We start from the raw sequence: 15,482 nt of genomic DNA, 5'->3' as shown, positions 1-15,482 counted from the left end.
ACTGGCGATCCGGCTGGCCCACTGGTTGCACTGCAGGCACCGAACAGACGATCTGGCTGGCCTTGTGCTTGTGCTCTTCTTCTTCATTACAATTACCCCCGGTGCAGAAGCGGAGCCATCCTGGCGACTTACGACGTGGAGACGAGCGGGTTATAGAATTGTTTCAGGCGGTGAACGTGAACAACATCCCGTCCACGGCGGCGCTTGTCGGATGCCGGTGTAAGCGGCTCTATGACATAGTTGACCGGAGAGGTGCGTTCGACGATGCGGTATGGTCCATTATACTGCGAGAGAAGTTTTGTCGAAAGTCCAGGCGTGGTAGAAGGCACGGACAATAAGACAAATGTGCCGGGAGTGAAGTTCGGATTCGTAGCGTCGCCATCACGGTTGGCTTTTGTCGTTGTTGGTCGGCGGAGGTGAACTTTCGGGCTAATTGACGCCATTCCTCGGCGTATCGGGCGACGGCTGAAACGGGAGCACACTCTGACGTGTCTGGTGTATAAGGCAAAACCATATCGATGGTATGAGAAGGATCTCGACCGTAGAGAAGAAAGTATGGTGAAAATCCTGTAGTACTTTGTGTAGCCGTATTATATGCGTACGTGAGAAATGGGAGGATGATGTCCCAGTTTGTATGCTCCGATGAAACGTACATGGCAAGAATATCGCCAAGGGTGCGATTGAAACGCTCCGTAAGCCCGTTAGTTTGAGGATGGTATGCAGCGGTGGTCCGGTGAACTATGCGGCATTGAGCAAGCGGAGCTTCAACCACCTGCGACAAAAGCACACGGCCTCTATCACTCAGCAGCTCCCGAGGTGGGCCATGACGAAGAATGAAACGATGGAGCAGAAAGGATGCAACGTCACTGGCGGTTGCTGCAGGTAGAGCAGCGGTTTCAGCATAGCGTGTAAGGTGATCAACTGCGACAATAATCCATCGTTTGCCAGCGGGTGTTAGCGGTAGCGGCCCGTACAGGTTAATTCCCACACGGTTGAAGGCACGAGCAGGGCACGGAAGCGGCTGTAAAAAACCGCGGGCCGGATGAGGCGGAGATTTGCGGCGTTGGCATTGTGGGCACGAGCGGACAAACTTTTGGACAAAAGTAAACATTCCTTGCTAGTAGTAACGTTGCCGCAGGCGCTCATACGTCTTCAAAACGCCTGCGTATGCACGTTGTGGGTCAGTATGGAAATAATAATAATAACATTTGGGGTTTTACGTGCCAAAACCACTTTCTGATTATGAGGCACGCCGTAGTGGAGGACTCCGGAAATTTTGACCACCTGGGGTTCTTTAACTTGCACCTAAATCTAAGCACACGGGTGTTTTCGCATTTCGCCCCCATCGAAATGCGGCCGCCGTGGCCGGGATTCGATCCCGCGACCTCGTGCTCAGCAGCCCAACACCATAGCCACTGAGCAACCACGGCGGGTGGTCAGTATGGAAAGACGCGCACATGTCGGAACGCAAAGTCCTAGGGATAACCAGGAGCCACTTGCGACCATCGAGCTGGTGGTTGCGTCGATACAAGAAGTTATCCCGGACAGCGAAATGGGCAGCCTGGCGACGCAGGGAGCGGGAGATGGGAGATGCAGGCGAGCCAGAAAGGAGATCCAGGACAGTGGCCGCCCAAGGATCTTTGCGCTGTTCTGATGCGCACGTGTCGATGTCGACCGAGGATACCGCTTCAATGGTGGAGACGGGGGCCGTGTCGGCTGGCAGCGGAGAGCGGGACAGAGCGTCAGCGTCAGTGTGTTTGCGACCTGAGCGGTAGATGACGTGTATGTCGTATTCTTGAATGCGCAGAGCCCAGCGGGCAAGGCGTCCAGACGGGTCTTTTAAAGAGGATAACCACCAAAGGGCGTGATGGTCAGTAACGAAATGGAAAGGCCTGCCATATGACTAAGGGCGAAACTTCCCGAGTGCCCAAACGATGACCAGGCATTCTTTTTCTGTGACGCTGTAATTGCGTTCCGCTTTGGTCAGCGCATGACCGGCGTAAGCAACGACGCGTACTCGGAGTAGCCAGGCTTGCGCTGCGCAAGGACAGCGCCAAGGCCAATACCACTGGCATCGGTATGCACTTCAGTTGGGACAGTGGGGTCGTAGTGTCGCAGTATAGGCGGAGACGTCAGGAGACGGCATAAAGTCACGAACGCGGCGTCGCATGCAGGAGACCAGGAGGATAGGTCGTTGGCGCACTTAAGAGATGTGTCAGGGGTGATATAATTGAGGCAAAATTGCGAACAAAGCGTCTTAAGTAAGAACAGAGGCCGATGAAGGTGCGGAGTTCTTTGAGTGTCTTAGGTTTAGCAAACTCTGCCACAGCGTGAGTTGGGGCAAATGCCGTCTTGTGATACGACGTGACCTAGAATCATGAGCTTACGCGCGGTGAACTGGCACTTTTTCAGGTTCATTTGCAGGCCTGCGTTGGTCAAGGACGTCAACACTTGCCTAAGGCGAAGAAGATGCGTGCTGAAATCAGGGGCGAACAGAACGATGTCGTCGAGGTAGCATAAACACATGCTCCATTTTAGAGCGTGCAAGATATTGTCCATCATTCGTTCAAACGTAGCAGGCGCATTGCATAGGCCAAATGGCACCACATTAAATTCGTATAAACCATCTGGAGTAATGAATGCAGTTTTAGGGCGATCAACTGCTGACATCGGGACCAGCCAGTAGCCCGAGCGTAAATCCAACTAAGAAAAAAATCCAGCGCCTGGCAAGCTGTCCAGAGCGTCGTGAATGCGCGGTAGAGGGTAGACGTCTTTTCGCGTTATCTTATTAAGACGGCGATAATCGAAGCAGAATCGAATAGAACCATCTTTTTTGTGACGAGAACCACTGGTGATGTCCACGGGCTATTGGAAGGTCGAATGACGCCGCGCTGAAGCATGTCGTCTACGTGCTCACTGATCACATGACGCTCTTTGGCGGATACGCGGTACGGGCGCTGCCGCAATGGCGCGTTGGAGCCAGTGTCCATGTGGTGGCTGACGGTTGACGTGCGACCCAGAATAGGCTGAGCAATATCAAAAGAAGGACGGAACTGGGCAAGCAGGTGAAGAAGCTGGGAGCGCTGCTCGGAAGTGAGGTCATCGGCAATGAAAGGTCTGAATAAGTCAGGTGATGGCGGAGCAGAAGCGGAACGTGCACAGACGTCGGTGAGCTCTGCATACGAAGCATCCGGCACGTAGGTTATAAACATGTCATGAAGAGGCTGAACATAGCTAAGTGCTTCGCCGCAAAGAGCCGTCAGGGCTGTAGGAAGCGGATTGCAGACAACGATGGCGCTGAGACCGGCTGAAATGTCAAGCGTGGCGAAAGGGTGGGGGACATATTTGCGGGTTATGAAGAGTTCCGAAGAAGTGGAGAGGACAGTGCCTTCAGAGACAGCGCCGCAGAAGACAGGAACAACGGCAGACGAGTACGGCGGTATGGCGTTGTATTCCTGAAGGACTAGCTTAGCGGGAAGAGAAGGGGCGCCGACGAGAGGCACGTCACACAGAGGTGATAATGCGACTTTAGCACGTGCACAATTGATGACGGCGTTATTTGGCGAAAGAAAGTCCCACCCAAGTATCACGTCGTGAGAGCAGGACTGCAGAACCAAAAACTCCACAATATAGAGAGCGCCCTAAATAACAACTCTAGCTGTGCATGCTACTGAAGGCTGAACTGGCTGGGCGCTTGCTGTGCGAAGAGAAAACCCGGAAAGTGGCATCGTAACTTTTCGTAAGGCGCGAGAGAGGCGTTCGTTTAGGACAGACACGGGTGCTCCAGTATCAATTAGCGCAACGGTAGGGACACCGTCAACAGTAAGGTCGACAACGTTCGAAGGCGATAATGGAGGACTTGTACAGATCGATGGCGACGCAGTTCTTGTCTCCTGAACTGCGGCGCTTAGTTTTTCTGTTGCGTGGGTGAAGGGCGTTGACGCATGGGGGATAACGAGCGGCGACGCGGGGAAGGCGAACGACGTCTGAGGACCGGGCGCTCGGCTGGTGGCCTGTTCGACTGCCGACTAAATTAAGCGTCGTGAAAAGGTTGCACGTCGGCGTGGGAAGGCGACTGCACCAACCCATCAGAGTGCAGTATGCGGCGGCGGCAGAGTCATGCAACATGGCCGGGAATACCGCAGGCATAACATATGGGCCTGTTGTCTTGTGTGCGCCAAGGATTAGCAAACGCAGGAGCTGGACGATGAACGGGGTGATGAACGGGTGGTCGCGGCCGTGGATGTAACGCAACGAGTGGTTGACGAAGAGGTTGCGCGGCGACGTATGCGTAAGTAGGTGCCGCGGCCCCAGGGTACAGCTGATGCTGCATTGGTAGAGCTTCAGCAACTTGGTCTTCAATAACCCGCCGGAGCGTAGGGGCGAGCGGTGTAGGAGGCTGTTGCGGCAGCGGCGGCTGTTGGTGTAGCGCAGCGAAGGGCAGTACGGAAAGCTGACGTGCAATTTCCTCCCGCACGAAAGCTTGGATTTGTGTGAGCAGGGGGGAGCGATCAGGGAAGACTGTCATGGAAGAGAGGGCCTCCTCAGCCACTGAGGGGCGCCTGGTTAAATCGCGCTGCCTCCTCAACTCGTCGTAGCTTTGGCACAAGTTTATGAGCTCTGCTACGGTGCGCGGGCTCTTGGCGATCAACATTTGGAAAATGTCATCGGCGATGCCCTTTAATATGTGCTTCAATTTCTTATTTTCGGGCATAGAAGCATCCACACGCTTGCATAGGTCGAGAACCTCTTCCATATAACAGGTGAATGTTTCACCGGGTTGTTGCACTCGCTCTCGTAACCGCTGCTCGGCGTGCAACTTGTGCACGGCGGGGCGACCGAAAACTTCAGCGAAACTGCCCTTGAACGCGGACCAGAACTGAAAGTCGGTTTCGTGATTTTTAAGGAGATCCAGACACGCGCTTGTCGAGGTCAGACGTGCCTAAACACCGCTCCACGGCACGTACTTCGGCCCCAACCGCCGCCCCCAGCCGGGGGCCCCCGAGGCACCGCGAGCGGCACGGCTCGCCTCGAAACCCCGGCGACTCCGGCTCCCCAGCTCCGGCGAGACGCTCGGCCGCCGCGACGGCGAAAACTACCGGTCGCTGCTATCTCGAGTGCGCACGACTACACCAGGCACACAGACCTGTTCAGTGGTCAGCGAACGCGCTGTGGAGCTCCACTGCCTACCTCAATCAACGCAGCAAGGTGAGAGCTTCCCGAGGACCCCACATTTTTGGAAATCCGACGCTCTCCGGCTGAGCCGTCAGCCTTCCTCTCTGGCAGCGGCGCAGCCGCCGTACTAGGCTCGCGCGGCCACTTCCCAGACTCCAGCATGCAGGTCACAGTGTCTGCAGAGGACTTGAACCCGTCCGAATACAACCCCCGGGACTGGAAGCATGTCCTGTCCATGCACGCGTCCCGTCGGAACACGACCGGAGCCTCCAAATCGTCTCCCGCATGCCCAGGATCCAGCATGGGGACGCCACAAAACGCAAACGCCACGACGCCATCGCCGCCCACGTTCCAGCCTCGCCAGGAACAGCTGCGCGCTGCGAGAGCAGCAGCGTTCAAAGGTCGCCAACTCGCGCCGTTGCCTGCCGACGCTTACAAGATTGTCTACCGATCGCAGGGAGGGCTCGCGCTTCTCGACATCCCACCGCGCTCGCTACTCGCCACAATCATGCAAGCAGCGCAGCTACAAGGCCAACAAGACATCCAGATCCGAGTACATCCCACCAACAACACGTGCACCATCGCCACCACGTGCCAAGAGACCGCCCGCAAACTCGTCGATCTCAAGGAAATTACACTACGCGACCGAAAATATGCTATCACAGCCTACATTGCCCCACCAGCCGGGGCGGTGCGCGGAGTGATCACGAACGCATTCTGGGATGAAACCCCCAGTGAGGTCATCGCAGACCTTGAGGCCCGAAATTCCGAAGTCCCCATCATTGATGCCCGACGTATGGGGAAAACACGCTCAATCCTTATCACCTTCGCCTACGGACCAGTTCCAAGGAAAATCATCTACGGCGGCGGTGTCCACCTATGCACGGTCTACCGGGGACACATCGACGCCTGTGCGAACTGCAGAAAACCAGGACATCGAGCAGATGTATGTACCCTGCCCCGCTCCCACCGATGCCCAAGATGTGGTGAAACTCATGAAAGAGTGGACCCCCCAACCTGCGCTCCACAATGCATTCTCTGCGGTGGAGGACACATGACCGGAACAAGTGGATGCAAAGCAAATCGAAGTCCTACTACACGCCAGCCGCGATCCACTCAAAAGAAGACAGAACATCGACAACACCATCGATCCAGTCCCAGCCCGCGTCGACGCTCCGGCAGCCCAGCTTCTCGCCCTTCGGACGCTCGACATCTCACATGGGCCGACCTGGTCGCCGGAAGACATACCCCCCCGCTCACCAAGACTCCCGAAGCGCTGCAACAGGAACGGGAGCTCCAGGCCCTCAAGGAAGAGGTAAGTCGCCTTGCTTCCCTCGTCCATACCCAACCCCCGACACAATCAGGCCTCCCTAACTCCACTCCACCCCCCGAGACGGAATCTCCCAGCACACCTCCCACGAAAAAACAGCGAACCACACAGGAAATACCACCCCCTCAGATGACAGACATAGATGCCAAACTCGGAGCGCTTGAGGCTAAATTCGATCGTAAACTACAAGAACTCGAAACACGCCTCGAGTCTAAACTCACTCACCTCGTAGAAACCCTCACGGAGAAATTAGAGCACCGCATGGATGTTATGCTTAACAAGATGCTCGAAAACATAGAACACCGCTTCACACAAATGCGTCCTTCCATACCCTCGCAACCCACCCTTCAGCCTACACAATTCACCCCTCCTGTCCAACACATTCCAATGGACACGCAACTAACCCCCCCTCTCCGCCCCCCCCCCCACGCTCCAGTATGGCGGCGCGGGGAAATAATTACCTACAAATTCTAACTTGGAACTGCCGTGGCTTCCGGGGCAAGCGTGCACCTCTGCAGCTTTTACTTCCCACACTCACTCCTCAGCCCCAAATACTTTTACTCCAAGACACTGCACATTGCGCAACCCTTCCCAGCTACACCTCGGTACATTCGGACGCCACAGACAAACCCAGGGTGTCCACACTCATACACCGTAGCATCACTCACAGGGTACACCATATCGCTTCAGAGACGCCCTGCGTGATCACTGAAATCATACACCATAAACACACGTTACCATCTATATTTATTGTCAACATTTATCACCTCCCATCACACCCGATGGCGTCTCTAGAGTCCCTACTTCGATCGGTGCACCGGCTGGCAGGAAAGCACCGCCTGTTAGTCGGCGGAGAATTCAACAGTCAACATACAGACTGGGGATACAAAACAACAACACACCGAGGTCGCAGGCTCTGGCTGCTCCTCCAGAGCCTCCACCTCACAGTACACAACAACTTCCTGACGCCCACTCGGATCGGAAATAGCGTCAGCATGGACACCAGCCCGGACCTGGTGCTGACCCACTCCCTCCGAGGCGTCACCTGGACTAGAACACAATACACACTAGGCAGCGATCATTACATTATACAGGTCACTGTCCCATACAAACAACCCCGTCACACTTACATGACACACAAACTCATAAACTGGGACTCTCTCCGCACCACTCGGGCGGCCCGCTCTGACACCCCTATTTCCGATATCGACACCTGGGTGAAATCGCTCCAGGATGACGTTCAATGCAACACAAAACTCATTGAAACCCCTGCAGAAACCCCTACATTAGACACCCGACTGGCCCACCTCTGGGAGGCCTACCACAGCCTCCTAGAACGGTGGAAGAGGAATAAGCTAAACAGGACACTTAAAAAGCGGCTGGCCGCGCTGCAAACCCAAATCCAACAACATTCTGAGGAGCTCTGCCGGTCCAACTGGGGCCAGATATGCGACGGCATTGCTGGGAACCTGTCCACCAAGCGGGCCTGGCAACTCCTCCGCCACCTTATAGATCCGACGCAGACAAAAACAGCAACACAACACCATATAACAAGACTCGTCCACGCACACATGGACAACCCTGACAGCCTTATAGATACACTTCAAAAAACCTACACCTCCCCAGGCACACCGACTCGCTTACCTCCCTACACAGGGCAGCCCAACCCCACACTCGACACGGACATAACGGAGACGGAAGTCAGAGCGGCCCTCCTGACTCTCCGTACCAGCTCCGCACCTGGCGCCGACCAGGTAACCAAATCTATGCTTCGTAATCTGGATGATCAATCCATCACACAGATTACGGACTACTTCAACCAGTGTTGGAGGGAGGGCACCCTCCCCCAGTCCTGGCGTCATGCGAAGGTTATTTTCATACCCAAACCCAACAAACCACTTACACTCCAAAACCTTCGCCCGATCTCGCTAACCTCATGCCTCGGAAAGCTTTTCGAGCATGTAGTATTATCGAGACTCACACAACACATGGCGGAAAACGACCTTTACCCTCACAGCATGGTGGGCTTCCGCCCCCATTTATCCGCGCAGGATGCCATGCTACAACTTACGCACGACATTTTCGACCCCCTTATCCCGGGTCACACAAAGGCAGTCTTGGCTTTGGACCTCTCCAAAGCCTTTGATCGCGTAGAACACCATGCGATCATGACTGCCCTCTCGCCACTGAATGTGGGTGCACGTACGTACACCTACATTCAGGCATTCCTGACCGACCGCACGGCTCAGATACACTTTGGCCCACTCACCTCCCTCTCTTTTACTTTACGGAGTGTTGGCACCCCGCAAGGGTCCGTTCTGTCCCCCTTTCTATTTAATATCACCCTAATCCCCCTGGCCCGACAATTGGCAACCATACCCCATCTCAAACACACCCTCTATGCCGACGACATCACGCTGTGGACTACCCACGGCAGTGACGGCGGCATAGAGGACACTCTCCAATCTGCAGCCACCCTGACCCAAAATTATGCTACCAGTATCGGTCTTTCTTGCTCCCCAGAAAAATCCGAACTGCTACTAATCAGACCTCGTAATCGCTGCTCCCCATGCTCCCCCATCACGATCGAGCTGGACAGACGCCCAGTGCCGGAGGTTGAAACCCTCCGAGTACTGGGACTCCATATCCAGAGTGATGGTAAAAACACCACCACCCTGAAGAAACTCAAGCAGATTGCAGGTGCGATTTCGCACCTCATTCGCCGGGTTTCAGCCCACCACAGAGGCATGAAGGAGCGCGACCTATGTCGCCTCATCCATGCCTTCGTCCTCAGTCGTGTGCTTTACACAACCCCATATTTACACTTATCCCGACACGATACTAATGCCCTAGATGCATTAATACGCAAGGCGTACAAAGTAGCATTAAAACTACCCATTAATACACCCACAGAGAGACTACTCGGCCTGGGCCTCCACAACACTATCGGGGAACTTGTAGAAACCCACCGGCAGGCGCAATACATTCGCCTGACACGAACCTCCACTGGGCGGCACATCCTGGACTCCCTCGGGATCCGGATACCGGCCAACGACCCTACACAACTCGCCACCCCACGCCACATCCACCGGGAGCTGCTTATTAAGCCGCTCCCGAGGAACATGCATCCACAACACCACGAGGCGCGCCGCCGAGCTCGAGCTAAGGCGCTCCATCGCTATTACGGCCCCGAACCGGACGCCGTATGGGTGGACGCCGCATGCATGGGAGAGCAAGCGGTTGCCGCCGTGGTGGACTCCTCCCTCTCCCCACTCATCACACTACCCCTCCCCCCACACACTTCCCCAGAAGCTGCAGAGGAAGCTGCGATTGCCATTGCCATCACCCACACGGAAGCCCGGTACATAATAACAGATTCAAAAACAGCTATACTAAATTTTGCACGAGGCCGAGTCCATGTTCCTGCTTTTTGCATACTGGACTCGCCCGTTGCACCTCCACCCCGCCATGTGGAGCTGATATGGGTGCCTGCGCACTCCGGGAATCCCGGAAACGAGGCTGCCAACCTTTTAGCCCGAGGTTCTATTAACCGGGCTCAGGTGGCCTCCGATCCGGGATTCACGAAGGAGCGCATGCACTCTTTCAGCGATCTGACGCAGGCTTATAGGGCCGCACGTCAGATCTACCCCCCACCTCACCCATCCCTAGACAACAGGCATGCGACACTGTGGAGGCGACTCCAGACCCACACACTCCCCTCCCCTGTCACCCTATCGCATTACCATCCCTCTTTCCCCACGCCCGCCTGCGCCCTCTGTCCCGAACCGTTCGCATCCGCCATTCACATCCTCTCGCTTTGCCCGGCGGACCCTCCCCCGCGGGGCCTGGAGCACCTGACATCGTGGGAGGACTGGGAGACCGTGCTCCGCTCTGAGGACCCGGCAACGCAGACCATCGCGACCAGCCGGGCTGCCAGTGTTATGGACCTACGGAACATAAACACTTGAGTGGACTACGGTCGTGCGGGGGCCCAGGGGCCTACGTGGCCCGAACACCTCTGTTTAAATAAAGTTTTTAACAACAACATGATTTTTAAACCACAGGTGAACCACTCCCGCAAGGTAGAATATGACGGCATTTAACTTGGCGGTATCGTCCCATCGATTGTGCAAGCTCACCCGTTCGTATGTAGACAACCTGTAATTGATGTCCTGCTCATTAGTACCGCTGAAAATCGCTGGATGGCGTTGCGGGACAGCGTCAGAGCAGGCAACGGAGGGTGGCGGCGACGTCGGCTGGGGAGAGTCAGGCATGACGGGAGGTAGAGGCGAGACCGGAGTTCCAGGGTGTAGATGTTCTTGAATATCCCACACATCCACTAATTTTAATCGGGTGTATTGAACAGTTCAGTTGGTAGCGTCTGTTCGTAATCGAGAAGGCAGGTCACGTAGAGGAGGAACAGCTGTTTGCCCGAACGGTTCACGCTCGTGCTAAGCACTGGCGATCCGGCTGGCCCACTGGTTGCACTGCAGGCACGGAACAGACGATCTGGCTGGCCTTGTCCTTGTGCTCTGCTTCTTCATTACACTATGCTTAATTTTCGTGTAGCTGTCTGCTAGTTGGATATGGGAATCGATGCTTCGCCTTTACGGCGAAACTGAGATTTTTTTTTTATTTATCGCAACTTTAGTGCATTGGGAGTAAGTTATTGATGTTTTCTAATGAGAGAAAGTTGTAGTTCTGTATGAAAGAATGAGGTGAGCGGTACTGTAAAGGATTTTTTTTTAGGGGGGGTCACGGAAAAACGGGTGCATGTTACAATCGAGGGCGCGTTATAATCGAGTAAACACGGTATGGTGTGCAAAACTAAGAGTCCATGGTTTGTACATGCGCACATGTCTCTCTCTCCAATTTCCCACCTCAATATATCGCTAATTCAAAACACCTAAGGAGCTGCGCTCAAATTTCGCATTGGGACGTAATTTTCACACAAGCCATGAATCAACATTCTGTTTGTGCATCCAGTAGAAGTCGGCTTTCATCGATGAAATCGGCTCGAGGCTTGGCTCAGTCATTCCTTAAGTAACAACGCTTTCGCCACATGCACGTATCTCAACAGGGATCAGGGATCGAAACCTCAAGACAGGCATGCGCGAGTCAACAATCGTTCACTGATCTGACTTACTCGAAGTGGAAGCAGCGCCCATGGGGGCGCCGAGCGAAGCTGTTGAGCCGGTACGCACCGGGACAGACTGCGCCGCTGTCTGGGCAATCTTTTGGGTTGGAGCTTTGGTCTTTCATGGGGGCTCAGATTGACCGCCTTTTCACTCGTCCCTCAACATACCCATAACTCTTTTAATGTCGAACAACTGCGGAGCAGTTGCGGTTTTAATGGGAAATACCGCGCTCAGAACTTTCTGCGCCTCCGACATCAGTGCTGACAATCATAAAAGGAACAAAACGTGGACGTACGCAGCGCAAATCGCCATCGAGCTTCGCAGCGCCGGTGAGCGTCGGCGGTCAAACGCCGCGCGCGGGCGACGCCGTTTGTGAAAAACACGAGTCCCGCTGTAAAGATAAGCGTTGCCAGACGAGTGCGCAGGGCGATAGCCGGCGGCGGCGCGCGCCTCTGGTGGCCGTCGTCGCGTTGGAATGCGCGTCGCCCCAGTCGTGCAAGGTCGCGCTTACTCCGCGGCGAGATAAAATCGCACGTGGAACACACGTGGAACGTCGGCGAACGACGCCAGCGGCTCTCTCTCTCTTGCCCTGTTCTTCCCTCCCCCGAAGGGTGTTCTCGCCTCATCTCCCAGTTAAACACGCGCGCGGGGAAATTGTTGCACTGACGAGGGCAAAGCACGGGCAACCGAGTCCTGCCTGATGGCATGGCCGAGCGGCAATAGCAAGGCTGCAGCTGTCAAGTATTCCCGCATTGTCTGCAGCAGTGCAGAATGCACGACCGTGTCAGAGCGTCCTCGTGGTTCTGTACATGAATGCTCCTCCTTTCCCCTTGTATAGGGTGCAGCTCGAGTAGGCCTTTGACGCACAGTCTTTGCATGTGTAAGTTACCAAGTGTATAAGGGCCTTGCATGAAATATGTTCGCTGTTCTCTCGGGTGATTTTAGATGTAGAGAGGGAGAATGAGCTCTTTATTTGAAAGCAGGCGTAGAATTTTCGCTTCATGCTACTCTTCAAGCCAGATCGAGATAAAGACCCTAGAAGAAGGAGGGCAGGAGAAAGTGCAATGCAAAACATATCTTCATTACACTTTTACCTACTTACAGGTAACACCTGTAAGTAGGTGTTACTCGCCAGGAGTTTCGACGATCACCTTTGGCGGCTTGCGACAGTACTAGAGGCCATCAAGTCACCGGGCTCACTCTGAAGCCTGAAGAGCGCCACTTCGCTTACGACGAGCTTCTGTTAAAAAATAACGTACAGCGCGAAGGACAAGGACAGCGATAGACGACATACACAGCGCAGACTTCCAACAATATTTTATTGCGTTGCCACATCGTGTGTATATATACAAGAAAGGGCATGCGCAGAAAATGTAAGACAGTAACATGGGGTGTTCTAACAGCAAGTCACTGAATTAAGAGCATGGTCACCTGAAAAAAATAAAAACATTAAGCATTACGATTTCTATCTGTTTAGATACGTGACTTCACCAGGGGTCAGCGCGATAGAGGGGGCACTAACACAAATACTACCAAGTTTTCTGATGAAATCAGCTTCCACAATTTCCCGGGTGAGCTGCGAGCTGGGTCGCGCGCTAAAACTTCAGTATCTTCAAAAAATGGCACGCAGCCGCAGTCCCGGCAATGGATGCCCAAGTAGCCTTGTACAGTGCTGCGGACGTTGTTACAGTGCTCTCTTAGTCGATCGTTTAAGCACCTGCATGTCTGTCCTACATATTTGCTGCCGCAAGACAGGGAAATTTGGTAGACTACATTCGTCGTGCACGTCACAAAACGTTTTCTGTGCCCGACAGAACAACAACTCTGATGCGATTTAGGCGCGTTTACACGCTTACAGAGCCTTGCCAATTTTTCCGGGGCTGAGAAAACGACTGTGAATACCTGCACGCTGCCCAATTTTCTTTAGCCTATGGGAGACGTCATGGACATACGGCAGCACTGCAAACCTGCGTCTTTCAGCCCGCTGGTTCCCTGATTACGCGGGATCATCACGTTTTGTGCGCCTCAGAAGCTGTTCGGCTATGGCTGAAATTAAGGCCAAAGGGTAAGCACCCTAAGAAAGGCGATCGACCTGAGCAGCAAGACTATGTTGCATCTGGTGTGGGCACGATTTATTGAGGCTGTTAATGAGACATAACTTTATAATACTTCGTTTAACGAGTTTTGAGTATGCGGAGTTAAAGGGCAAGATTGGCTTCTTACTTCTCGGTTCGAAGCACCAGCACACATTTGTTAACAAGGCTCAGCCTGAGATCTAGAAAGCGCAAGGAATCATCAATGGGGACCTCAATGCGTAAGTTCTACAGGCTCCAGGCCTTAAAGATCTCCAATACTTCAGAAACAGCCGGCTCAAAAGCGGGATTAGCACAATCAATAAATATCAGGTAGTCGTCCACAAACCTGCACACTTTGACAACAGAGGACGCGGCTAGGTGACCATGAATATTGCGATCATGATGAGCTAGATAAATATCGCTTAATACGGGCGCCAGATATGATCGTATAAAAACACCTTTCCTTTGTATGTAATTTTGTTCATTCCATGAGATGTATGTTGATTTCAAGTAGAAGGTGAGCAATTCATGAAAGCCGCCAACAGAAACACCTGCAGCATTCTGAAAGCCAACTCATCCAAAGTCATCAATGGATTCTTCAACAACCAGAAGCAACTTGTCATGCGGAAGTGAATAGTACAGATCTTGAACGTCGATCGAGAACATCTTGAGTCCTTTATCATTCTCTTTTAAAAAACTAATAACTTCACCAGAATCACTAACGAGGAAAGGATCGTCAGTGATTAGAAGGTCTAGTTTATCTTGCAAATACAAGCCAACAGCCTTCAGCCAAGTCGCTGCTTCAGTCACCATAACCCGCAGAGGGCAGTCATTCTTATGCGTCTTAGCTGAGAAGAAAATGTCTAGGTTTTTAGTTTTTTCTATCACTTTTGCTAGCTTGTCGAGGCTAAGGGATTTGCATAGTTTTTTTGCTTTCAATTTCACGTTTGCAAGGGAAACACTGTCATCACGTTTAAAAACTGAATCAATGGCAACCGTAGCCTTCGCATTGAAGTCACCCAACGGCAGGACAGCAAAACCACCTTCTTTGTCAGAGGGTAAAAGTGATAACGAGTTCGCTTTCAGAAACGATGTAACATATCCGATCGGGAGAACCTTTGTGGAAGGTTTGCAGCGCATTAAAACATCAACACCTTCCGCATCACACCTTTCAGATTCGGTGTCCGGGGCACGTCCAGCAACTTGCCTAACAAGGGTGAGAAGTTCGTGTGGCGACTTCGAGGTTCCACGGCAAACTTCGGCCCAAGGGTTAACACATGCTGCACCTTTTCTGGAAGCGTCACATCTCCAACACGGTGCACATTTTTCATCGGTAGAGGTTTCTTCTTTGGAGTAATGGCACGTAGTTGTAGGAGCGCATGTTGCCAGAGATATTCAGCAGTTCTGTCGACGATAGCAGACAACTCACACCGCTTTTTCTTTGCCGTAGACGGTCTGTCAGAACTTAGAAGTTGAAGAAACAAGACGTCACGGTAGAAGTGGGCCTGGCGTTGCCATTGCGAGCGCAGAATCTTGCAGATCCTCACGATACGCCCACAAGAGGGTCTGAACCCACCACACAGGGCTGCCACTTCGGGAGGTAGGATCTTGACTCGGATACAGTAAGCGAATGAATGAGCTCGGCACATGGCAAGAGCAATCAAACTGACCAAAACACTAGGACTTGCTGAGGAACAGGGGAAAGACGAAGGGAAAGGGCCCATTGTACTAGAAATGAACTAGGGTGGTTGCTTGGGCTAGCTG

The 15,482-nt window shown here is 53.4% G+C and overlaps 1 protein-coding gene across 1 annotated transcript; it reads left to right on the top strand.

Moving 5' to 3' along the window:
- The first annotated feature begins 7,287 nt into the window (after positions 1 to 7,287).
- LOC135912047 (uncharacterized) lies at positions 7,288 to 9,256 on the top strand. The gene is made up of 3 exons (XM_070541435.1): positions 7,288 to 8,259; positions 8,557 to 8,697; positions 9,239 to 9,256. The coding sequence occupies exons 1-3, from the start codon at positions 7,288 to 7,290 to the stop codon at positions 9,254 to 9,256; spliced, it is 1,131 nt and encodes a 376-aa protein (XP_070397536.1).
- Positions 9,257 to 15,482: the final 6,226 nt, after the last annotated feature.

Source organism: Dermacentor albipictus, chromosome 6, assembly GCF_038994185.2.
Source record: "Dermacentor albipictus isolate Rhodes 1998 colony chromosome 6, USDA_Dalb.pri_finalv2, whole genome shotgun sequence".
In the NCBI taxonomy this organism is placed as follows: domain Eukaryota; kingdom Metazoa; phylum Arthropoda; class Arachnida; order Ixodida; family Ixodidae; genus Dermacentor; species Dermacentor albipictus.
The sequence above is the reverse complement of the archived record's forward strand: the minus strand, read 5'-3'. Positions and strand labels throughout refer to the sequence as shown.

Bases quoted from the DNA above. Each gene is read 5' to 3' on its own strand.
- LOC135912047 (XM_070541435.1), top strand. From the start codon at position 7,288: ATGGCGTCTCTAGAGTCCCTACTTCGATCGGTGCACCGGCTGGCAGGA. The intron at 8,260-8,556 runs GTAACCAAATCT...TTATCCGCGCAG, and splicing joins CCGCACCTGGCGCCGACCAG to GATGCCATGCTACAACTTAC.